Source organism: Oncorhynchus keta, chromosome 32, assembly GCF_023373465.1.
Source record: "Oncorhynchus keta strain PuntledgeMale-10-30-2019 chromosome 32, Oket_V2, whole genome shotgun sequence".
NCBI classification, from domain to species: domain Eukaryota; kingdom Metazoa; phylum Chordata; class Actinopteri; order Salmoniformes; family Salmonidae; genus Oncorhynchus; species Oncorhynchus keta.
The window spans coordinates 17,450,601-17,476,278 of record NC_068452.1 but is presented as its reverse complement, the minus strand read 5'-3'; the positions used below and the strand labels follow the sequence as shown (position 1 = coordinate 17,476,278).

The window sequence follows — 25,678 nt, the reverse complement described above, 5'->3', positions numbered from 1 at the left end:
ACCTGTGAGGACAGCATTTTACAGAGCACACCCACCGCTTCCTCTATGAGTATGGACACAACAGCCTGTGATGCTTTTAAAATCATAGTAGATGGTGTGAAAAGCCTGTTGCAGACCACAGAGTACTCTGGTACTATAAGGCCTACAGACTCTGTCCTTCTTCAGGATTCAAACGATTCAGAGACCTCATCCACAGACTCAGAAAAGGGTGTTGTGTCCGAGATGAAGATGTGGTCTGTATTCAGAGAATGCTGGGGTATTTTCTCTCCCGTTGTGTCAAAAGCAGTGCTACCATGGCGGATGCCAAAAAAAAGTATCCGATCATGGTCATCATTCAGGAGGAAATTTCCAGGTCTGAAGAAGTGAAGACCTCTGGGAAGTTCGCCCAACTACATAACATTTTGGGAACTATGACGTGTAAGTGTAGCGATGGCTCAATGTGAAGGCAATGAAGAGCTGGAGCACACTTCCTACAGGAATGCCACGCAAAATAAATGCCATGCTGAACAGACTGAACGTCACCCCATTAGTTTTCACTATATAGATCAACGTTTTTTCGGTGATCGAATCAACATTATATCAGCCCTTTTCAATGCAACAAACCAAAACAAATCTAACTTTTCAAAATTGATTCTGTGATTTTGTTTTATGCACAGCCAGAGCCAAAGGAGTAGAATTCTTCTTGACGGGAGTAGCCCATAAGCGGTCTTTCAATCACCCGCGAGTGAATGCACTTTTCAGATCAGAGCCGCGGGTGTGTGCACATTTGTTGATATACTTTGCTAGTTAGCGAGTTATTAGCCCAGTTATACGTATAGGTCAGCAATGGGGAGTTACCACTTCCTACAAGAGCACAACATGTGTAGGATACGTTTGCCTTTGAAAAGCCAGTCAGGTAAAAAGCTTATGTCTTAATTAAAGGGGCAGTGTTGTATTTTGAGACAGGCTTGAATATGCAAACAAGCTTACAGGCAGAGGGGTAGCCTACACTGTCTAATTCTCTGTATGGTAATAATAATTCATTTCATTTTGTAAAGTGGTTTCTTACATATTACAACACAATACAATGCAATTTACAGTCACCTATTTGGTGCATGGTGTTAGACCAAGTCAAAATTAATTCATTAATGTCAATCCCTTCATAATGTAAACACTTTTTAAAAGTCTCATGCAATGTTGGCCTGCATTGAAAATCATAGAAGTCAAAGCTATTTCCATGTGAAAATGTTATGGGATTTAGGCCTATATCATGCTCAAATAGCCACAATAGCCTATTGACTACTGTCTAAAACTGTAAGTGTTCACTGTAAATGCGCGCCAGAAGTTGCAAAAACTCTCACAAAGCTCAAGTTTCCGCTCACAATAGTTTTTTTTACCCCCCTTTTCGTGGTATTCAATTGGTAGTTACAGTCTTGTCTCATCGCTGCGACTCCCGTACAGACTCGGGAGAGGCATATGTTGAGAGCTGTGCATCCTCCGAAACACAACCCAACCAAGCCGCACTGCTTCTTCACACAAATGCCCACTTAACCCGGAAGCCAGCCGCACCAACCGTGTCAGCGTGCACTGCGCCCGGCCAGCCACAGGAGTCGCTAGTGCGCAATGGAACAAGGGCATCCCTGCCGGCCAAACCCTCCCCTAACTCGGACGACGCTGGGCCAATTGTGCGCCGCCCCATGGGTGTCCCGGTCGCGGCAGGCTGCAACAGAGCATGGACTCGAACCCAGAATCTCTAGCTCGGGAGGCCTGACAAGACCAAAAATGTGCTCAGTGCCCCAAACAATTGGAAGGAACATTGCTCCCAGGAACTCCCATTCCAAGTGAGTTGCCTGTCTATAGTTGTCCGATTATACCAAGTACAATTATTGATGTGAATGATGGTACAGTCCCAGACCCTCCAGTGGGTGGCAAAACCATCACTGGTGTAGTTAACACAATCCTGGATGTTGTAAATCCAGCAGGACTACATGAAGTAATCTCCATGGGTAAGATCCTCACTCTGCCCAATATATAGTTGATGAACTCCAAAACCTGATTTTGAAACACAGAAACGTGTTTGTCAGTGGCAACGGAGAAAAGTGTGTTAGACATTGTTTTTCCCTCGTCGTGAAAGTCGATAGAACAATCAGGGAAGTTCTTTTCCACCAGCCTTTGCTGAAATGCCAGTGAAATAAGTTGCTGTTCCCTCTTCTCATCCCTGCTTCTTGCGAAAAGCTCTGCAGTCTCCAACAGGTCTTCACAGCTCCATGACGATGTTGTGAATCTGTTCACAATGGTCCATCAAGTCAATCAATAACAATATTCTATCTCAGCTGCTAATGACTAGCAATGTGTAGAAGGAGTTAAAGAAATGCGCTAACCATATTGTCCATTAAAAAGAAAATCAAGAAATATATACTGTGAAATGTTAAGAATATACAGTGGATCTATATGAGTGTACGGTTATACTGTATACAAGTAGTAAAGGGAATAGTGACGAGTTAGGGGCGAGGTAGAGAGGTAGATAATAACACAGAGGCAGCAGTGGGCTATTGTCTTTCTCTGAGTCGACTACTCACCACATTTTATACACTGCCGTGGCAGCTAGCTGTAGGTTATGCGTTCAGTACTAGATTCAATCTCTGATCCTTTGTTTGGATGGACAACATGTCAGTTCATGCTGCAGGAGCTCTGATAGGTAGGAGGAAGTTGTCAGAATGAATGTGTAAGTCTATGGAACGGGGTGAGAACCGTGACCCTCCTAGGTTTTGTATTGAAGTCAATGTAGCCAGAAAAAGATGGAAACTAGCTGTCCTCCAGCTACACCATGGTGCTACCCTACAAAGTGCTGTTGAGGCTGTTGGGTTGTAATTTGAAATATTTGTTACACCAGAAGTTAATGGTTATATGTAGGAGGAATGTATATGGTGGAGTCAATTAAGGGTGAGCGATGGGCTTGGAGAGTTACTAAGTGAGGGAAAAGGCAATCACATGGTTGCGGTCACTGATAAGGGTGGATAGCTGTGGATTAGTGAGGAATGGGGGGCCGAGGTCAGGTCACATGAAGGGAGAAGGAACAGTTTATTGCACATGTCACTTAACTTCCCGCCAAGCAACACATATGTCATGTTTAGAGAAAAGGAGGAGACTCTGCCTAACTTGTGGTGTAAATACTTGTGCTGGTGGGAATATGTCTTTGTCTTTTCAGCTGTCTGACCCATTGGGTGAATAAACTTAGTTTGAGCTTTTCCTAGTTGTCTGTTAGTTTTTACTCTGTTTACTTAGAACCTAACACCAGTGTGTGTGTGTGTGTGTGTGTGTGTGTGTGTGTGTGTGTGTGTGTGTGTGTGTGTGTGTGTGTGTGTGTGTGTGTGTTTGATTTGGGAATGCAGAGTCAGTGCAAATAGCCTTAAAACCTCTCAGGGAGACTGCGAATTTTCGCAGCTTTTTGTTAAAAATCGCGCAACATTTCAGCGCCCTGCTACTCATGCCAGGAATATAGTATATGCATATGATTAGTATGTGTGGATAGAAAACACTCAGACGTTTCTAAAACTGGTTAAATCACGGCTGTGCCTATAATAGAATGTGCGTTTCATCGAAAAGTGCAGGAAAATCTGATCACTGAAAATGGGAAAATATATCCATGCGCCACCCACATTAAATGGGGCATTAAATGGGGCGGAGGTTGCAATACCTACAGCTTCCACACGATGTCAACAGTCTTGTCATTTGTCTCGGATTTGTTTCTTGGTCACACCGAAACAAGGCAGCCGATTTTTTCCGGTCTCTGACAGGATGTTTTGGTTGAGAAATATCCGGACATGATTTCAAGACGTGAAGCTATAGAATATACATCGCCCCGTGATCATTTTGATAGATTATTAACGTTTACTAATACCTAAAGTTGCATTACAAAAGTATTTCAAAGTGTTTTGTGAAAGTTTATCGTCGACTTTTTTAATTTTTAAAAATGACGTTGCGTTATCAAACTCAGTTTTTTCCTTGATTACACAGTCTTCATAGATCGATATCTAGGCTATATATGGACCGATTTAATCGAACAAAAAAGACCCAAATAAATGTTTATGGGACATCTAGGAGTGCCAAGAAAGAAGCTTGTCAAAGGTAATGAATGTTTTATATTTTATTTCTGCGTTTTGGGTAGCGCCGGCTACCGCAAAATCTGTCGTGTTATAGGTGACGTTGCAGTATTTTGGGGGTACATGCTATCAGATAATAGCTTCTCATGCTTTCGCCGAAAAGCATTTTACAAATCTGACTTGGTGGATAGATTCACAACGAGTGTAGCTTTAATTCACTACCTTGAATGTGTATTTTAATGAAAGTTTAATGAAAGTTTGAGTTTTATCAAAAACTATAGGTGGTGCTCTGAAATTCCGCTGAGTGATGTTCCTGCATGGGCACTGTATTCTGCGTCATCCTTAAGAAGGACAGCCAGGGGTTAGCTGTTCAACAGTCTTATAGCCTGCAGGTAGAAACTCTCTGAGCCTGTTGGTCCTGGCCCTAATGCTCCGAGACCACCTGCCAGACGGTAAGGGAGAAAACAGTCCATGGCTGGTGTGGCTGAAGTCTCTTGAAATCTTCTGGGCCTTCCTCAGACACCACCTGTCTCAACAGTATCTATGCTGCAATAGTCTATGTGCCGGGGGGCTAGGGTCAGCCTGTTATATCTGGTGTAATTCTCCTGTCTTATCTGGTGTCCTGTGTGAATTCAAGTATGCTCCCTCTTACTCTCTTTTTCTCCCTCTCTCCCTCCCCTCCCGGAGGACCTGAGCCCTAGGATCATACTTCAGGACTACCTGGCCTGATGACTCTTGGCTGTCCCCAGGCTACCTGGTCGTACTGCTGCTCCAGTTTCAACTGTTCTGCCTGCGGATAGGGAACCCTGACCTGTTTGCTTCCTCTTTAATTCCCAATTAAATTGCCTGCATCAGTTCCGAAAAAAGGGGTTGTGATGGTGGTGCAAATGAGGATGTGTTCAACCCTCAGTTCCGAAGCTTCTTTACTTTGTTTGTTTTTTTGTGTTTAAAAATGTGCTTTGTCGCCTTGTTTCAAGTTTAACCAGGATCGGATCCACTCATTTCTTCCTTTGGACTACACATCTGTTGGTCTCGGCTGTTTCGTCGTGGCCTTTCTCTGCTGGAGATCTGTTAGCGGATTGGATTGCATATGTTTTTTTGCATACAGTATTTCATTTGTTTGAATGTGATTTATACCGTGTTGATTTGTGGTCAGTTGTAGTTGAAGACTACTGAGATTTGATACTCAGTATGGTTGTATAGTAAAAGAGTTTGATATTTTGATTGAGGCTGGGTTTAAGCTACACTTTTATGAACGGACAAACATTGCGTGACTAAGGTCACTTGAGTTCACTGAACTCCTTTACCAGGCTGGACTCTTTTAGGCCCGGGGTACAGGACCTTTCTGGAGGAACCAGAGCTCATTGTTTGTTGTTATTACGTGTGTGTGTGATCATTTATGTTGGTAATACAACCAATGCAAAAGAACAGTTGTTTTGAAGTTATTTCCAATGTTTTTAATGGTTTATGAAAAGTGTATGTCCATCCTTTTCCATGTGTCCTTTGTATTGGTGTAGACTTGACGGACCAGACGGGACTCGTTCTCTCACAAAACAAAAAGGAGAAAGCAATATTTTCTCTGGTCGGCACAACCTAACTGGCACCCCTACAAACAATAACCTCAAGTCAAAACCGTTACAACATGCCTTCAAGGCAACTCGGCCGCTCGTCTGAAACCCTTCCTCACTGTTTGTTCTATACATGTCTCCCGACTTCCTACTGTCCTGTAAAAAAACTATAATAAATAAATAAATCAAAGGGAAGGAGATCGGAGCTCCTGGTATAGAACATTTGTTTTACCTCTCTGCCAAACCACATACAATACAAATCTTTTGACACCCACCAGAAAATTATTCTAGGGATGACTGTATCAATCAATACAAAACACATACAATATTAATACATTAAATAAATAAAAGACATGAATACGCAAAACCAAATAAATTAAAATACACAAACAAATATCCCAGTACTTCATAAATATAAATATATATATTTTAAGTATAAATAAGTATCTAAGAGCCTCAACAGACAAATCAAACAGTGGACATGGTTTATCTCACATCCGAGTTAGAGGGAGTGCAGGCGGGGACTTGCCACTATCTGGCAGCTATCAGTGTTGCTTTATCTCAAGGAAAACCTGAGACAGCAATCAGAGGTGTCGTAGACTAGCAGGACAAGCTAAGAACAAAACCCTCATGGGGAGAAAGAGATGAAGAAACGCAGGTACTCAGTCCTTCAGTTGCTATTGTACCAATTGATGGGGAACAGATCGAACAAGGCCAGCTACCTGCAGTTAAAGGATGAGGACCAGATCTTGGCAGATAGGGGATGGCACCAAAACCAATTGTGTACCGTCCCTCTCTCTCAGATAAAGTGCTCCACTTGCTTCATGTTTTCGAATGTCCCGTTTGACCTTGATTGACAGAATAAATAGAAAGACTGAAGCAGGCTCGAATGACGCAGCTGCCTGAGAAGTCCAATAGGCTTCTGGCACGGACGACCCCACTCCGGTCCTCCATCCATGTCTGCACAGGTTTTGCTGCCGCTGTAGAGTGCAGCCCAGCCCCTTTGTCCTGGCCTGAAAAGGAGTAGTTCAGCCGCTCTGTCCTGGCCTGGAAGTCAGGTGTTCGACATTGCGCAGGCTGCGTTTTAGGTTCTGTGTGAAGTCACGGAGCTGCAACAGGATAAAGTGAGTGGCAACCTGAACCTCGTAGTCCCCTGGGAGGCGTGAGGCCAGTCCCGAGGCCTCGTACTGGGCCACACTGCTCATCTGGCCCGGCTCCTGCATCTGAACAACACAAAAACACACACATACAGGAGGTTATCAACCTAAATGAACATCTCAAGCGTGACGATATGAGTGTAGGACCTCTGTGATCTTGCTATTACTCAGGGAGTTTGTGTGTGTCAGTCTCACCTTGTTGACCTGGGCCAGCAGGTCTCTGATGTCAGCCAGGAGTCCTGTCACCTTTTCAGTGGTCACACGCTCCTTCAGCACACCCAGCACATCCTGATACAGCTGCAGCCCCGCAGACATACTGCTCAGACACACCTCCTGTAGGCAGAAGCACACAGCTGGTCAGTCAACTAAAATGGACCATGGCCAGTATGCAAGGACACAACGCAATAAGGAATCGTATCAGAACTATTCATGTCAGCTTTATTATTCTATCTGCAACATTCAGGAGAACCGTAGCAATTTCCCTCTCACACACACACACACACACACACACACACACACACACACACACACACACACACACACACACACACACACACACACACACACACACACACACACACGTGGAGGCTCCTCAGAGGAGGGAGGGAAGGACCATCCTCCTCAGTGAGTTTCATAAAAATACAAAAGTTGTATTGTGAAACATTAAAAAATGTATTATTTTTAGATAACTATACAAAATATATTCACGTAACCAAATAATTGATTAAAGCGCACTGTTTAGCAATGGTCTACAGTGGTGTTAGGTTCTAAGTAAACAGAGTAAAAACTAACAGACAACTAGGAAAAGCTCAAACTAAGTTTATTCACCCAATGGGTCAGACAGCTGAAAAGACAAAGACATATTCCCACCAGCACAAGTATTTACACCACAAGTTAGACAGAGTCTCCTCCTTTTCTCTAAACATGACATATTTGTTGCTTGGCGGGAAGTTAAGTGACGTGTGCAATAAACTGTTCCTTCTCCCTTCATGTGACCTGACCTCGGCCCCCCATTCCTCACTAATCCACAGCTATCCACCCTTATCAGTGACCGCAACCATGTGATTGCCTTTTCCCTCACTTAGTAACTCTCCAAGCCCATCGCTAACCCTTAATTGACTCCACCATATACATTCCTCCTACATTAAATTCTGGTGTAACAAGTATTTCAAATTACAACCCAACAGCCTCAACAGCACTTTGTAGGGTAGCACCATGGTGTAGTAGCTGGAGGACAGCTAGTTTCCATCTTTTTCTGGCTACATTGACTTCAATACAAAACCTAGGAGGGTCACGGTTCTCACCCCGTCCCATAGACTTACACATTAATTATGACAACTTCCTCCTACCTATCAGAGCTCCTGCAGCATGAACTGACATGTTGTCCATCCAATCAAAGGATCAGAGATTGAATCTAGTACTGAACGCATAACCTACAGCTAGCTGCCACGGCAGTGTATAAAATGTGGTGAGTAGTCGACTCAGAGAAAGACAATAGCTGGACAGTTTTGAACAAATCAATTTCTTCAAAAATGAAGGCGAGGCAAGAGAGCGAGAGAGACATATTTCGTTGTATTTTTTTCACTTTTACTTGCTTAGCTAGCAAGGCAGATCTCGACCTGTGCAACTACGTTGTATAGGTTGTAGCAACATCATGATGGGTAAAGGGAGAAAATGTATCATGTAGTAGTCTCAACCTATCGATGTTACATTGAGCTGGGTGAATGGAATTTGAATGACCTTCATCCAATACACTGTAATAGAAATAAGGCTATGCTCATTTTAAAAAAAAGATTGTCCTCCCCTATCTTAAACGGCAGTGTCCGGCACTGACACACACACTCACCAGGGTGAAGTCGATTTGGTTTAGGGGTCTGCAGACAGTCTTTAGTTCTGGTGCTGCGGGGATGCCCAGGGAGGCCACCATGGACTGGTACGGTATGTTCCTAGACTGGCTGGACGGGTCAAGGGTCAGGCCCTAGGAGAAGAGGAGTGGAGTGGTTATAGAGATGGAGCCAATGTAATGCATACATGTATGTCTATGGGTTGACTGCAGATCAAGCAGAGAGAAGTTGGGGTTAGTGCACTTTTGGAATCTGTGTTGTTAGTGGTCATGACAGGTTGTAAAACCAAACCATACCAAGTTTAAAAATGCACAAAGAGATGCATTTGTTTTGCAATTTAACTAAACCTACAGTATATTTTCCTAAATGTGCCTGCAGTTACACGGTATGATTGCATTTACTAAATTTAGCAGCAGCTAAATGCGATATTGATCTTTGTTAGATACATGCTTGTGCAATCTTCAGCGCAAATATGTCCTGTCGTGTGCTAGGGTTTGTTTTATGCAAAAACAACACAATGTTTACATGTTCTAACGGTCAAAGTGATTTCAACTCAAATCGAGCATTAAAGACCATGCAAAGCTACGTAATTTTACCCATACAAGTTTGCGATTAAATGACATACAGTAAAGACCACACACACCACGTAAGAATAGGGCATCGTCGCCGTCCAACAGACTTACCGTGATTTTGACACTAGACCCGTGAACCATGGGGATGTTGCCTAATATTTTTTCGACCAAACTCCTTGCGTCCATTGACCTCTCTGGAAGGTGTGCGGACCGGACCAGAAAAGCTAAACTGCAGAGCAGACCTACAACTTGGAGAAAGGAAAAACAGCTGCAGAACGACTCTATGACGATACGGATTCTGAACAAGTTGAACTGAGATACAGCCAGTGCCTTCGCAGAACATTATGCAAGAAAGGGGCGCGTGTCAAATGTAGTGCATTGAGGTACGCAGTAGCCATGCACAATAAAATGCCTGGAGACAACCACTCAAAATATGTCCAAGCTATTATGACTTTCCTCAGACAATTTTGTTTTTAACAAAATATTGTTTCCAATTTTTTTTTAAAGAAAGTTGCATCGAGAAGAAAAAATACACAAATTAGTAGTGTCCTAGTCAAATGTATTTATAAATATATCATATAAAATATCACTTACTTTTGAGAGTGTTCATTCCGTGTCAGTATGGTTAGTCTATTTTGCTAAATATGTAGGATTCTTTCTTATCTCCCATTTGAGGGAGACTTGAAGTATTTATATGATTCAAGTATGTTTCATGGGAATTTCCACTGAAGGGTGATTGTACTGGAGGGTCATTGTAAACCTGCAATAGTGAGTGACTAATAATTTGGGCTCTATTCAATCTGATTTGCGGAAGTCCAGCTTTACAGCGTGGTTGAAATGTAAAGGCAATGTTCCCGCTTTAGCAGAGACTGAATTCTTGGTAAACGCTACAGACATGTAGTAGGCTCAAACGGAAATTAGGCTACCTTTACATTTCTATCGCGGAATCTGTAACGCTTCAGTTTTACATATTGAATAAAGCCCTTAAGAGATAGAAATGCTACATCCTGATGACCTTGTGATAGCTTGGCATGCATTAAAAAATCAGAACATGAGCAAATATATAATGCATGTGATTGAAACTGCGCTTATGATTTTCATTAAAGACAACCAGCCTAATTAGGCTTTCAATACAGAAACTATATATAGGCTACGCCTAATTGTTGTATTCTGCTGTTTTGTATCTATTATAAAGTATTATTTGTATTTTATTAGGCCAATATTTTATTTCTTAGAGCTTCTTGTAAAGCACTTTGAGCTGCACATTATGAATCAAATAAACGAAACAAAGCTATCAATTGCCTAATATTGATTGGATCCATTCTGCACTCTCCACCCACTCTGTCCTACCCTGTGATCCTTCACCTTTCCACCTGTCTGTCACTGTCTGGACTCTGTCACTCCTGCCATACTGGACTCCCTAATGTTTAACTTTATGTGTTCTAACCCCATGTATTAAACAACATTTGATCTGTAAAGTGTGTTGAGACTTATGAAATGCACTTTAAATAGGCCTAGCTGGTGACTTGACTTGATTAACAGGTCTATACGTCTTATTATTTTACTCTTTAATTTACATTTGTGGATGGGAAATTAGTTCCAGCCTATAATTAAGAACATTTTTATATTATTATTTTATTTTTAATTTTTTATTCAATAGCCTGAAGTGAACGGTCACGCTGCGGACAATAGGCTGTGATTGAAAATAGCTATATGCGCTCTACAAAACAGTCGCACATCCAAAAACAATGCAGGGGACGTTCGCACGTGCAGCTGTGTTGACATCATGGCAAGCCCAAGACGGAAACAACCTTATGGCATTTTCAGTGACGTGAATGTAGGGCTATATTACACAGACAAAAAAAAATCATGTACATCATTTCACAACTCTAGTTGTAACAATTGGACATGTTTATGTATGCTAGTCTCTGAGCAGGCATATACTTAGGAAATAAGGTTGGGTTACCTAATGCTTAGTTCCTATTTTATTTCCTCAGAACAATTGAAGACTAATATCCCCGTTTGTAAAATCCTTATTTGCGCAAGTAAATTAGTCTTACTTCAGGATTTGGCCATTGCGCAATGACATCAAGCCCACGCACATCTTAATTGCAAGGTGTGCTGACTTGTTCTCTTGACTACAAATCCCTTTCTTAGGTAATAACTGATCTCATTCCCGGGGTCTTAATTAAGCAATAAGGCCCGAGGAGGTGTGCTATATGACCAATATCCGTGTTAACAGCCCTTAGCGGTGGTATATTGGCCATATATCACAAACCCCCGAGGTGCCATATTGCTAATATAAACAGGTTACCAACATAATTACAGCAATCAAAAATGCATGTTTCGCCATACCCATGGTATATGGTCTGATACACCACGACTGTCAGCCAATCAGAATTTAGGAATCGAACCACCCAGTTTATAATGTACCATTTATCATGCCGTTTGTGAATAGCTCATATCGTTTCCAGAATTGGCATATAAGCTAGTTTTGATTGCATAAATTATTTTCTAATGTAGGATGTTTTCCCCTCCATTTGTTGTGCCTACCAGTAATGCTAGACTCTTGAATATAGAATGTATCATTATGGCTGACCCCCGTGTTCAATGGCACACACATGGTGCCGCGCGGTGAAGCACCGCTTCTCATGAATTTTCATGGGGAATGCCAACTAGGTTGCGGTACATTGCCGCGTGCCGCTTACGCCGCCCATTGTGACTCGCTTGTGGGCGTGCTGGCAGCGTATGACAGCAGCAAGATCGACTGTGCGTCAAGAATTCTGCATAGCATGTTTGTATGAAGATTAAAACATTTTTAAAAGTTTGTATGAATGTCTGGCTATTAAATGGGTAAATATTTCAATAGTAATATCCTCTAAAACACTCTGGTGACAAACAAACTTTTCTGCCCTGTTTCCAATTGTCCACAAGGCTGGGAGAACATATTCAAGTAAATACATTTCGAAAATGTAAAATAAACCTAACTAGCTACAGTGCAGGCTAACTCAAATGAGCTGCTAAATGAGCTAGCTATCTAGCCAACTTCACATAGTGTATAGATAGGTAGCTGGTGATATTTAATTAAGTTAGCTAGCTATCTTTATGTATTTATCACTAAAAAAACAAACTCCAACTGCATTTGTAGGTAGCTAGCTAGCAGCCATGGAGGAGGGTGAAAGAATAGTAGCCCCAACTGTCAAAGTAAGAGAGTAGGCTCCGGATAGGGCAGGTACTTTTGTGTAGTTCCTGTCTCTAGAAGTATGGACGGAGATAATAGTAACATACTATTCAGTGCAGTGTAATTTGAGTATAATGAAGACTGTTGTGAGGTTTTCTCTTCGGATAAAGAGAGCTATGAAAGTCTGTCGACGTATGTAGAGGTCCCAATGAAGAGCAGCGGTTCTCAGTCCTGGTCCTGGGAACTCAAAGGGGTGACCGTTTTTGTTTTTGCCTTAGCACTGCACAGCTGGTTCAAATGATCAACTCATCATCAAGCTTCAAGGGATATTTATGTATTCATTGTTGACGCTATCATTGATATGATCCTGTTAATGTCACATGTACACATACATACAGTTGAAGTAGGACGTCTACAAACACTTAGGTGGGAGTCATTAAAACTCGTTTTTCAACTACTCCACAATTTTCTTGTTAACAAACTATAGTTTTGGCAAGTCGGTTAGGACATCTACTTTGTGCATGACACAAGTAATTTTTCCAACAATTGTTTACAGACATATTATTTCACTTATAATTCACTGTGTCGCAATTCCAGTGGGTCAGAAGGTTACATACACTTAGTTATGTAAACTGAAACGGAACTATAAACAAACGTGTGCGGAGCAAGAAGCTCTTATTCCAGCTCTGTCAGAAGGAATGGGCCAAAATTCACCCACCTTATTGTGGGAAGCTTGTGGAAGGCTACCCGAAACGTTTGACCCAAGTTAAACCATTTCAAGACAATGCTACCAAATACTAATTGAGTGTATGTAAACTTCTGACCCACTGGGAATGTGATGAAAGAAATAGAAGCTGAAATAAATCATTCTCTCTACTATTATTCTGACAATTCACAGTTTTATAATAAAGTGGTGATCCTGACCTAAAACAGGGAATTTTTACTAGGATTAAATGTCAGGAATTGTGGAAAAACAGAGTTTTTAAATATATTTGGCTAAGGTGTATGTAAACTTCCGACTTCAACTGTGTGTGCCCATGCATCTATCAATCCAATGTTATCATACTTTATTATAAGGGATATTATACTTTAGTAATCCACAATGACCTGGTGATGTAAAAGTCTAATAATGACATTATCTTCCATATTCCTACAGTTACCTTGTAACTGGAGATTCCTTCAAAACAGTTAGTGTAGGACACTGCAAGGTTGGGTGACCAAGGCCATCTGGGACTGCCTCCAGGAGGAATTCAGGCGTGTGAAGGCTACCTGTGTTCTGCATAACTTCCTGAGGATGGACACAAGGACAAGGAGGGGATCTGCAGCTCGCCGCCGTGTGCCAGAGGAGAAGTCTGCTGCTCTGCAGGATGTTTCAAGGATGGGGTCCAAAAACACAGCAAGAGAAGCAATCCGTGTGCGGGAGATATTCACCTCCTACTTCTTCGAAGAGGGTGCTGTTCCATGGCAACACCATACACTACACTATGCACATCCAAAGACTTTTTTAAGTCATCCACATTGCAATAAGAGTATTATTCCATTTACTTAGCTATGTCAACTGCAGTTATTCAATTCCTAGTTTCTCTCCATTTGATTTCTACTTCTCAGGTGAGGGTGCTGTTTAGGTAAGGGTGTGATGTCTGTACAAAAACAAAACAGACTATTTAAAGTCACCCATATTGAAAGAATGTGGAACAATTAGACACCCTATAACCCACACCTAAACACTCATGTATCAATCTGATTGATGGATTGTGTTGTGCAGTAATCAGGCTCAGGATTATAACTGTGGCTCCTTCCACCGTCAAAGAATAGGCAAGAGGGCCAACCATTCACTTCATTATTTCTATAACTACGCTATATTGTTTGTCCTTGTGTGTCCATTCACGTTTTTCAGTATTAAGTACTCTGCAGCCACTTAGTGTGGACACCAGGTGAGGCCACACAGATTCCCACCTTCTTTAACTACCCTATTTTCCCAATAACAGTCTCTCTCCTTCAATCTTTTCAGTCTCCTGAGGGAGAATAGGTTTTGTCGTGCCCCCTTGGTCTGCTTGGACCATGTTAGTTTGTTGATGTGGACGCCAAGGAATTTGAAGCTCTCAACCTGTTCCACTACAGCCCTGTCAATGAGAATGGGGGTGTGCTCGGTCCTCCTTTTCCTGTAGTCCACAATCATCTCCTTTGTCTTGAACATGTTGAGGGAGAGGTTGTTGTCCTTCCACCACATGGTCAGGTCTCTTACCTCCCCCCTATAGGCTGTCTCATCGTTGTCTGTGTTCAGGCCTACCACTTCTGTCATCAGCACACTTAATGATGGTGGTGGAGTCGTGCCTGGCTGTGCAGTGAACAGGGAGTACAGGAGGGGACTGAGCACGCACCCCTGAGGTGCCCCCTTGTTAAGGATCAGCGTGGTGGATGTGTTGTTACCTACCATTACCACCTGGGGGCAGCCTGGTTGTCCAGGACCCAGTTGCAGAGGGAGATGTTTAGTCTCAGGGTCCTTAGCTTGGTGATGAGCTTTGAGGGCACTATGGTGTTGAACGCTGAGCTGTAGTCAATGAATAGCATTCTCGCATAGGGGTTTCTTTTGTCCAGGTGGGAAAGGGCAGTGTGGAGTGCAATAGAGATTGCGTCATCTGTGGATCTGTTCGTGCGGTATGCAAATTGGAGTAGGTCTAGGGTTTCTGGGATAATGGTGTCGATGTGAGCCATGACCAGCCTTTCATGGCTACAGACGTGAGTGCTACGGGTCATTAGTCATATAGGCAGGTTACCTTAGTGTTCTTGGGCACAGGGACTATTGCGATCTGCTTGAAGCATGTTGGTATTACATACTCAGACAGGGAGAGGTTGAAAATGTCAGTGAAGACACTTGCCAGTTGGTCAGCGCATGCTCGAAGTACATGTCCTGGTAATCCGTCTGGCCCAGGGGCCTTGTGAAAGTTAACATGTTTAAAAATCTCTCACATCGGCTACGGAGAGCGTGATCACAGTCTTCCGGAATAGCTGATGCTGTTTAAGTGTTACTTGCCTGGAAGCGAGCATAGAAGTTATTTAGCTTGTCTGGTAGGCTCGTGTCACTGGGCAGCTCTCGGCTGCGATTCCCTTTGTAATCTGTAATAGTTTGCAAGAACTTCTTTCTATAAAGTGTTTCATAGTCTCTGCTGGTTGACATTAAGTCTCATTTGATGAAATACTACACCTATCCTGTGTTTATCAGCCTAAAAATCAGCCTTTAATTAGTTAAATCCTGTTTCTAGTCTATTAGTTACAATGTCTAAGCATTGATGTCTCAGGACCAAGATTGTATTACAATTATACACTTCAGTGTTTACCAAACTCAGCAACAACAAAGAAGTCCCTTTTTCAAGACCCTGTCTTTCAAAGATCATTTGTAACCCCCCCCCAAAAAAAATAACTTCACAGATCTTCATTGTAAAGGGTTTAAACACTGTTTCCCATGCTTGTTCAATGAACCATAAACAATTCATGAACATGCACCTGTGGAATGGTCGTTAAGACACGAACAGCTTACAGACGGTAGGCAATTAACGTCAGCAGGCCCACAAGCGAAGGCAATTTACCGCTTGCTAGTGAACACGAGCCACGATACATTTTGCCTAGAGCTTTAATATTACATTTTCATTTTAGCGAATGAGTAATCAAGCGCGATGCTCCAGAACCATCATTACCTTGCAATGGCCCCATTACTGTATGCCTGTGTGTGTCCCAATAATCTATTCTCCCACTTGAAGTATGACTCATTCACTATTCTGCAGATATTGAAAAGCACTGGATTGGTGTTGGCATGGGCATTGTTCACTTCGCAGGAAGTGACTGGTATAGGACTGCAATTATGACTGGTTTATACAGTGCTGTCAAAGTATGACAGCACTTCCCCTTTCCCACATTTCTTTACGCCTTACTCTATAATGGATTCAATTAAATGTTTCTCATCAATCTACACAAAATACCCCACAATGACAAAGTGAACAGGTAAAACATTTTTGCACATTTATTTATTTTTTTACAAATAAAAGGAAATACCTTATTTACATAAGTATTCAGGCTCTTTGTTATGAGACTCAAAATTGAGCTCAGCTGCATCCTGTTTCCAATGATCATCCTTGACATTTTTACAACTCGATTGGAGTCCACATGTGGTAAATTAAATTGATTGGACATGATTTGGAAAGGTCCCACCCACATGACAATGCATGTGAGAGCAAGAACCAAGTCATGAGGTGGAAGGAATTGTCCGTAGAGCTCAGAGACAGGATTGCGTCAAGGCACAGGTCTCGATACAAAAAAAAAAAAAGTCTGCAGCATTGAAGGTTCCCAAGAACACAGTGGTCTCCATTCTTTAATGGAAGAAGTTTGGAACCACCAAAACTCTTGCTGGCCGCCCGGCCAAACTGAGCAATTGGGGGAGAAGGGCCTTGGTCAGGGAGGTGACCAAGAACCCGATGGTCACTCTGACAGAGCTTCAGAATTCCTCTGTGGAGATGGGAGAACCTTCCAGAAGGATAATCTCTGCAGCACTCCACCAATCAGGCCTTCATTGTAGAGTGGCCAGACGGAAACCACTCTTCAGTAAAAGGCACATGACAGCCCGCTTAGTTTGCCAGAAGGCACCTAAAGGACTCTGACCATGAGAAACAAGATTCTCTGGTCAGATGAAACCAATAGTAAACTCTTTGGCCTGAATGCCAAGCAATATTTCTGGAGGAAACCTGGGACAATCCCTAAAGTGAAGCATGTTGGTGGCAGCATCATGTTGTGGGGATGTTTTTCAGAGGCAGGGATGGAAGACTAGTCAGGATCGAGGGAAAGATGAACAGAGCAACGTACAGAGAGATCCTTGAAAACCTGCTCCAGAGCGCTCAGGACCTCAGACTGGGGAGATGGTTCACCTTCCAACAGGACAAAAACCCTAAGCACACGGGAGAAGTCTCAATGTCCTTGAGTGGCCCAACCAGAGCCCGGACTTGACCACGATCAAACATCTCTGGAGAGACCTGAAAATAGCTGCGCAGCCAACACTCCTCATCCAACCTGACAGATTGAGAGGATCTCCAGAGAATGTGAGAAACTCCCCAAATATAGCTGTGCCAAGAAGACTCTAGGCTGTAAGCACTGCCAAAGGCACTTCAACAAAGTACTGAGTAAAGGGTCTGAATACTTATGCAAATGTAGTATTTCAGTTATTTATACATTTGGCCAAATTTTCAAAACATCTGTTTTTGCTTGTCATTATATTGGGGAATTGTGTGTAGATTGAGGGGAAAAATATGATGCTAACGTATCAATATGTGAGAAATGTCATGGGGTCTGAATACTTTCCGAATGCACTATTATACCAGTCACTTCTTTTAAAATACATGAAGCTAATGGAACAAAAGAGATAATTAGGATGCACCCTATGAGGCAGGAGGAAGAGGGAGCTAAATGAAGAAATCAGAGGAAGGAACAGGAGCCGTGAATAAGGAGGCAGAGACAAATCTAATTAGTTGAGCTCAATGGCACAGTCCTAAAGAGGGACAACAAATTCATTGATTTCCTCAAGGTATTTTGAAATATGAGTTTCCATATCTGCATTTTAGAAAGGGCTGCTGTCAAGATATTGAATTGCGCAGCAAAAATAACAACCAAGGAGCCAACATAAATTCCTGACAGAAAAACTTACAAGCTGCTCTGTGCCAAAAGCTTCTTAATTTGCTAGACATTCACTGTACAAATGAGTGTTCCCCAAATTAGATAAAATTGACAAAGACTGGTTTTGCGTGCTGGCCTCAAACTCAATACATAATACACAAAATGTCTCTCCCAGCAAGTTGACAGTGACACGCAAAGTCTAAAAACAGGGACAACGAGGACCAGTGGTAGGGTTGAATAGAGGTGTTCTTATTGTATGTTACAATGCTAACATACATATGTTATAAATGGCCTTGTGCCTGCAGAGAAATAAACAAAACAACTATTACAAGAGGGAGGAGGAAGAATAGAGGGGGGAGAGAAAGGGAAAAAACAATAAGGCATCCTTGTACTCGTTCCTCTCAGAGGATCATGGGAAACTGTCATCGTCATCTTCCGCCATCTCCTTGGCGAACTCCAGGTCCTGTTGCTCCCGCTCTCTGCGCTCCTGAAATGCAAACACACACTAAAGCTGCAGTATGTAACTTTTTGGGAGACCTGACCAAATTCCCACAGAAATGTGTTATAGATCTGTCATTCTCATTGAAAGCATTATATCTGTTCTATGTGCCCTATTACTATGCCTCCCATTCTTAAGTTTTGTTTTTGCGTCTTTTAAATCTGGTTTTGTACACCAGCTTCAAACAGCTGAAAATATAATATTTTTGGTTATGGAAAATATATTTCAGTGGTTTGATGGTACAATGAATCTCAAACTGAAATTAGGCAAACTATTAGACTTAGCAACCAGAAAATGGTGGAGTGATTTATGCATAGTGCATCTTTAAAATGATTAAGTTTGCAAATAACTAACATTTTAGAATGACAGTTAGCATTTAGTCTGAAATTCTAGTCCCAAATATAACATTACAAAGCTAGTTAACACTGCCCCCTTGTGGTCATAACAGTAAAATATAGCATACCGGTAGTTCAGCAGCACAGATATAAAGAACAATTTCATATTATCTCCTACAAAAGAACCCTCACGACAGTCAATTTCAGGGGCTAATACAAGGATTAGTAAAAAGTTGGTACACACCTCTGCTGATTCTAGGTCCTTGTTGTAAGCCTTGGGTGGAAACCTCATGGCCTTGACAGACATGTTGTGTATGTCCAGGCAGAAGGAGATCCTCTGGTGGAAGGCCAGCTGGGGCTCCCTGGTACCGTAGATGTCCATGGTCTCTTTAGACTGAACATAGCCCTTCTCATGGTTGATGCTGGCTTCAATCACTCCATCACGGATAGCCTGGAAGAGAGGGATGAGGTTGGGAGAAAGAAAATCAGTAAGAGACCGAGGTAGTTTACCCTTGCCACCGGTGGCTTAGGACATTTGACAGAATTCCATATTCATTACACACAAGTGATGTGCTTCCCTATTAATGCTCTTTAGGAAATCCTTGTATGAGCTGATGTAGAGCAGGCGGTGGGGTTAAATCATGAGCTTAAGGTACAATATATACATACACATACTGAACAAAAATGAAAAGGTCCCATGTTTCATAAGCACAAAAAACTTATTTCACACAAATGTATTTACATCCCTGTTATTGAGCATTTCTCCAGCCACATGGCAGGTGTGGCATTATCAAGAAGCTGATTAAACAGCATGATCATTGCACAGGTGCACAAAGCCACATGTGTCAAGTTAAGGGAGTGTACAATTGGCATGCTGACTACAGGAATGTCCACCAGAGCTGTAATGTTAATTTCTCTACCATAAGTCACCTCCGACATTTAAGACAATTTGGCAGTACGTCCAACCGGCCGCACAACTGCAGACCACATGCAACCATGCCAGCCCAAGGACCTCCACATTCGGCTTCTTCACCTACTCAATCGTCCGAGACCAGCCACCCGGACAGCTGATGAAACTGTGGGTTTGCACAACCAAAGAATCTCTACACACAGTCTCAGGGAAGCTCATCTGCATGCACGTCATCCTCACCAGGGTCTTGACCTGCCTGCAGATAAGCATCCTAACAGACTTCAGTGGATAATTGCTCATCTTCCATGGCCACTGGCACGCTGGAGAAGTGTGGTCTTGATGAATGAATCCAGGTTTGAACTAACGGGTAGATGGCGTGTATGGAGTCATGTGGGCGAGCGCTTTGCTGATGTCAGCGTTGTGAACAGAGTGCCCGATGGGGCGGAGGGGTGTGGGCAGGCATAAGCTATGGACAACGAACACAATTGGATTTTATCGATGGCAATTTGAATGCAGAGATACCGTGACAAGATCCTGAGGCCCATTGTTATGCCATTCATGTGCCACCATCACCTCATGTTTCATCATGACAATGCCATGTCGCAAGAATCTGTACACAATTCCTGGAAGCTGAAAATGACCCAGTTCTTCCTCGGGCTTCATAATCAAGACACGTCACCCATTGAGCATGTTTGGGATGCTGTAGATCGACATGTATGACAGCGTGTTTCTGTTCCCGTCAAGATCCAGCAACTTCACACAGCCATTGAAGAGGAGTGGGAAAACATTCCACAATCAACAGCCCGATCAACCCTATGTGAAGGAGATCTGACACGCTGCACGAGGCAAATGGTGGTCACACCAGATACCGACTGGTTTTCTGATCCACGCACCCCTAGACCATATTGACCCCAATCTGGGCACGGATCGCAGTCCACCAACTGATTATGGCTGTATTATATCATGTTACCTTGGCCACTATGAACTCAGCATCCTCTGGACTGTCCAGCTGGAGCTTCTGAGCGATGTCTGCCAGGGATATGCGTGAGTATGACAGGCTGATCATACGCACACCTACAGGGAGAGATGGTGTTAAATATCAACAAGTCATTCACATGTTAAAAATGAAGAGCCATGACCAAAAACTGTTAAAAAGAAGAGGAAGCCATCTGAGAATGTGGAAGAAGAGCCCGAAGTGAAAGCCCTGGTCACTGACCTGTCTTGATGACATTGTGTCGCAGGCGGATGATCAAGGTATAGGTGCCGTCTGCCTGGAACTTCTCTCCAAACTGATCCAGGGCCTGGTTGAACTTGGCCAGGTTACCCGTCCTGACAGCTGTGTGGGAACAAAGAGACCAGGGTTCACATCTTACTCGCGCTTAAGACTCATTCTCATGACCCAGCTTGCCGGCAATTTACCCTGGGTGAGCAGGAAGTAGGGCGCTAGTGATCTCTTCAGAGGAGCCTGGCGGAACTGCAGCCTGTCTGGTATCTCCCCAAGCAACAACTCCACCACAATCAGCAACTTGTGAACCTGATAGGGATAGAGAGAAGATATTCTCTGGTTCAAATCCCTGTGACGACTAGGTGAAAAATCTCTTGATGTGCCCTTGAGCAAGGTTCTTAACCCTAATTGCTCCTGTAAGTCGCTCTGGATAAGAGTGCTAAAAGACTAACGTAAAAGTGTGCGCAAAATGTAATAATTGCACACAAAACTACATGCTGGGGGTACTAACTGTCTGTTTGAAGCCCACAGCTGTGTGTTGGGGGGCCTTCCTCAGGGCGTTGGTCAGGGTCCTCCTGGCCTCTGTGTACTCTAGCTGGATGGCCTTGATACGACCTGGAGGGTTGAAGGAGAGAATGATCAGAGTGGAAAAGCAGCAAACTAAGCCACAACTACAAATTCATTCATATTCTGAGGCAGTTTCTTATGGTCACTTGAAAACCTGTAGAGGCCCGATAAACATAATTCAATTGAATGTGATTAAACTAATTAAACTTCTGATGTCTTACTAGTAAAATGTATACAGTTTTATAACGGGTGACGCCTTATGTCAACAGAAATTGGTATGCTTAGGGCTCCGTCCCAGTCCCTCTCCGTCCCAGTCCCTCTCCGTCCCAGTCCCTCTCACCTGTGTAGTAGAGGTAGCGGGCCCACTCATTGTTGTTGGCCAGCTCAGGGAAGACTGACTTGGACACCAGCTTCTCAGCCTGGTCGTACAGGTTGTACTGCAGGTAGTTCCTCAGCAGCAGGTTGAGCAGTGTGGCCTGGCCGTCGGCGTCGTGCCGCAAGGTGGCCGTCCTCAGGCGCGTGTGCAGGAAACTGAGAGAGAAGGGTTTTTAGTTCAAAATCGATCGAAGGCATTACATTTGAACCTGCATAGGTTCAAACTGGCCAACTGCCTTCTGAGACAACCTCCATCTTTCCCCACTATGTGTTTAAGTCAGAAAAAACATAAACAGTCAGTGAAAGTGTTGGTGGGCTTACCTACGCACAGTGTCCAGCTGGTTGAGGAACTCATAGACGCGGGAATGGTAGTAGTAACACTTAGCGGCCACCAGGTCCAGAGCACGCCGGTTCTGAGGTCCGATCTTCTGCAAGAGCTCATCTGACACTTTCTGGGCCTACAGAGAGAAAAGTGAGAAGCTAACAACCAAGACAGGCAGTCGGGAATTAATCCAGACATTTCTTTCTAAGGACTACTGTGTGGTGAGCATTGTATATACCAAAGAGAATTCAGAGCTCAATCCAACATAAATATGTACTGTGCATGCATGAGAGCGAGAGACAGAGGCATGCGATAGACAGAGAGTGTGTGAACTCCCGTCAGCCCACCTCTGTGTAGCGTTTGTTGTTGGTGAGATAAACCAGCAGGAGCAGCTGCAGGTAGGCCTCCGCCTCAGGGATCAGGGGGGTGGCAGCTGCCTTCCCTGTACGGGGCCTGAACTGGACATCTCCCTCAGTATCCATGGGCTGGATGGATGCAAGAGATTTACATTTACATTTAAGTCATTTAGCAGACGCTCTTATCCAGAGCGACTTACAAATTGGTGCATTCACCTTATGACATCCATGGAGGGGAGAGGGTGTGGGTAGAGGAGGGAAAAGGAAAGACAGAAGCGGACAGAAAGGGACCAAAGGAGTCAAGTGGGCAATAAGTAATAGTTCATAGTCAAGGTTTCTCAGCAATAGAAGTAGTAATAGTAGTACCAGTCTTTTCTATCTGCACTCATCATACCTCCTCTAGGAAGCTTAGTAGGAACTCTTTGCCAGCGGCGTTGGAGGTGTAGAAGCCAGACACAGCCTTGTGCAGCACGTTGGGGTTGAGGCGGCGGCTGGTGGAGGGTAGGGCGCGCAGGGCCCTCAGCACAAAGCGAGGCTCCTTGCCTGACACAGCCTTCTCTATCTGCTTCACATGCTCCTTGATGTCTGCAACGGGAGTTGGAGGAGTAAGGTCATAAGGAGAGACTTATGGAAGAATGATTAAAAAAAAAAAACAATCTGACAGCTAATGTCAGTTCTTTCACTCAATTCAAAACTGAAAAGATTTGTAAATACAATGACCTGTCAAGCTAGGTAGCTACAATTGGATACACAAAACTATAAAAGTACTGCTTTGACAGGTTACGGCAGTAAAAGTGATTTCCAACTGACACACAGTGAAGTTAACATTGCTAGCAAACTGACTAACTAGCTAGCTGGCTAGCTATGACTAGGGGATTTCGTTGTTAGGCACCCAGATAGCTAGCTAGCTAACGTTAGCTACCTAGCTTGTTACTAATATAGCGAGTGAATTTAAAGTCAGACCAACGTCAAAACATATAGTAACAGGCTAACTAGGTCAGCTAACTACATTCTCTAACGACAGTTACACTTCAAAGTATTGCCAATTAAAACAGGCAAGCTAGCTACATAGACTAACAGCAGCTTGCTAACTAACATTCGGTACAGTGACGTTAGCTAGGTAGCAAAAACCCGAAGCAGTTGCAACATTCCGTATCTGACATCGAGTTGGAATGTATCCTTTCCAGTGTTTGTGTTAAACCGCAGGTAACCACCTAGCTAGCTACCTTCAAGTGTGAGGGTATCAAGTTCCTTGGGTTTCTTCTCTGCAGTGGCAGAGTCCTCCTCCGGCATCTCCACATCCTGCGGCTCGGGGCCCGCATCCTTCTGTTTCTCAGCCTTAGAGTCCTTGGGTTTCTCGCGTCTCTTGGCTGTTGTCTCTTTCATACTGTCTGAAATCAAATGTGCAAGTTTTAAAAAATGAATATAAAAACTTACCTATCAATAAGCCAAGTCAAAATAAACCACGTAGAATTCTTATTTGACTCCATTCAACACTCACATTCGTCTCGTCGGCAGAATGACTGGCAACTATTGCGAGACGCAAAGGATTATGGAGACGTACCATACTAGTTGATGCTGATAATATCGAGCAGTCAAAAGTAATAGATAGCTGCATAAAGTGATCATTTTCACTGTAACGCTACTTTTAGTATGAATTGTCGTTTGATGTAGATATAAAACAGGGTGATCTGGCAATAACAACACTTTTCTTAATCCAATTTAAAGAAATATTGAATTTGTTTCGGGCTCCACTCATCTACCTTAATAATCCAAACCATTTATGGCGAGTTTTGATCAAATAAAATATGTATTGTAGGCCTATTGTGCTTTGACAGAGTTGTAGCCTGTGTTGTCATTTATATGACGTCCTTTTCTCGCATTGACACATATATACTGAACAAAAACATAAACGCAACATGCAAAAATTTCAAATATTTTACAAAATTACGGTTCATAGAAGGAAATCAGTCAATTGAAATACATTCATTAGGCTCTAATCTATGGATTTCAAGATTGGGCAAGGGCACAGCCATGGGTGGCCTGTGAAGGCATAGGCCCACCCACTTGGGAGCCAGGTCCACCCACTGGGGAGCCAGGCCCAGCCAATCAGAATGATTATTTTTCCCCAAAGAAGGGTTTTATTGCAGACAGAAATACTCCTCAGCACCAGAGAGAAATAAGCATTTTGTGTGTATGGAATATTTCCGGTATCTTTTATTTCAGCTCATGAAAAATGGGACCAACACTTTACATGTTGCATTTATATTTTAGCTCAGTATACATCCTTAGTGGGATAATTTACTTTGTGAGCCAATCCACTTTCAACATTTAGGCGCACGCTTAGGCGCACACATACAGTAATTAAACTGATTGCAATTTCAAAATGATTTCTATGATCATCTGAACACTATGATGATCCCACTGAAAATTCCATGCATGCCACACAGATTTACTGTAAAGATACCAAAACCAAAGGCAAGAGATGTGTCATAAAGTTATATAATCACAACTCCCTTGACAGTCTTGAAAGAGAAAAGGGAAAGGATAGATCAGGGAATGTTTTCACAAGGAGGTAAACATGAATGAGCCATTACCATGGACATGGCGAAAGTGCTGGCATGTCAACAGAGTGATGAGAGACACATTAAAGGTTGGGAGGATGGTGGGGGAGGTAGTAGAGGGGGGATGCAGCGATCCCGTCCCATGCTGTGCCATCTCCGGCCACCATGGGGATCTCTCTCTCTCTCCAATAAGAAGGGGACATGCGATCTCACACAGACGGTTAACAAACCAAAGCCTGTTCCACCCACAGGAGCCCAGAGTGGCATTCGGGACAACATGAATGTTGTGGGTGGTGTATGTGAAGTATGTGTGTGTGTACCTAAACGGACTGCAGAAGGGGAGACCCCCTTCCTGTTCAATAATATGAGCATATGTCACTTATGGACTCTGCATTATTCAATTGTTGGCATTGTTTTCCCTCGCATGTCTTTCATAATTTGACCATTTGATAATAATTGTGAA

At 43.1% G+C, this 25,678-nt stretch overlaps 2 protein-coding genes across 3 annotated transcripts; both read right to left on the bottom strand.

The window, feature by feature from the left end:
* Positions 1-5,524: 5,524 nt before the first annotated feature.
* On the bottom strand, positions 5,525-10,334 carry LOC118365180 (uncharacterized). The gene is made up of 5 exons (XM_035747159.2): positions 9,818-10,334; positions 9,335-9,471; positions 8,654-8,785; positions 7,003-7,140; positions 5,525-6,873 (listed from the first exon to the last, which is right to left on the bottom strand). Exons 1-5 carry the CDS (start codon positions 9,831-9,833, stop codon positions 6,679-6,681), a joined length of 618 nt encoding a protein of 205 aa, XP_035603052.1. The 5' UTR covers positions 9,834-10,334; the 3' UTR covers positions 5,525-6,678.
* Positions 10,335-18,290: 7,956 nt separating this feature from the next.
* On the bottom strand, positions 18,291-24,307 carry LOC118365179 (26S proteasome non-ATPase regulatory subunit 3-like). 2 transcript variants are annotated; one of them, XM_035747157.2, is made up of 12 exons: positions 24,153-24,307; positions 23,878-24,042; positions 23,046-23,236; positions 22,643-22,780; positions 22,295-22,431; positions 21,939-22,129; positions 21,543-21,646; positions 21,226-21,340; positions 21,023-21,142; positions 20,777-20,880; positions 19,141-19,347; positions 18,291-18,549 (listed from the first exon to the last, which is right to left on the bottom strand). In XM_035747157.2, exons 2-12 carry the CDS (start codon positions 24,035-24,037, stop codon positions 18,472-18,474), a joined length of 1,545 nt encoding a protein of 514 aa, XP_035603050.1. In that variant the 5' UTR covers positions 24,038-24,042; positions 24,153-24,307; the 3' UTR covers positions 18,291-18,471. The 2 variants fall into 2 exon arrangements, with proteins under 2 accessions (XP_035603050.1, XP_035603051.1); XM_035747158.1 differs by having other exon boundaries at positions 23,878-24,038; positions 24,153-24,299.
* Between the last annotated feature and the right edge of the window lie 1,371 nt (positions 24,308-25,678).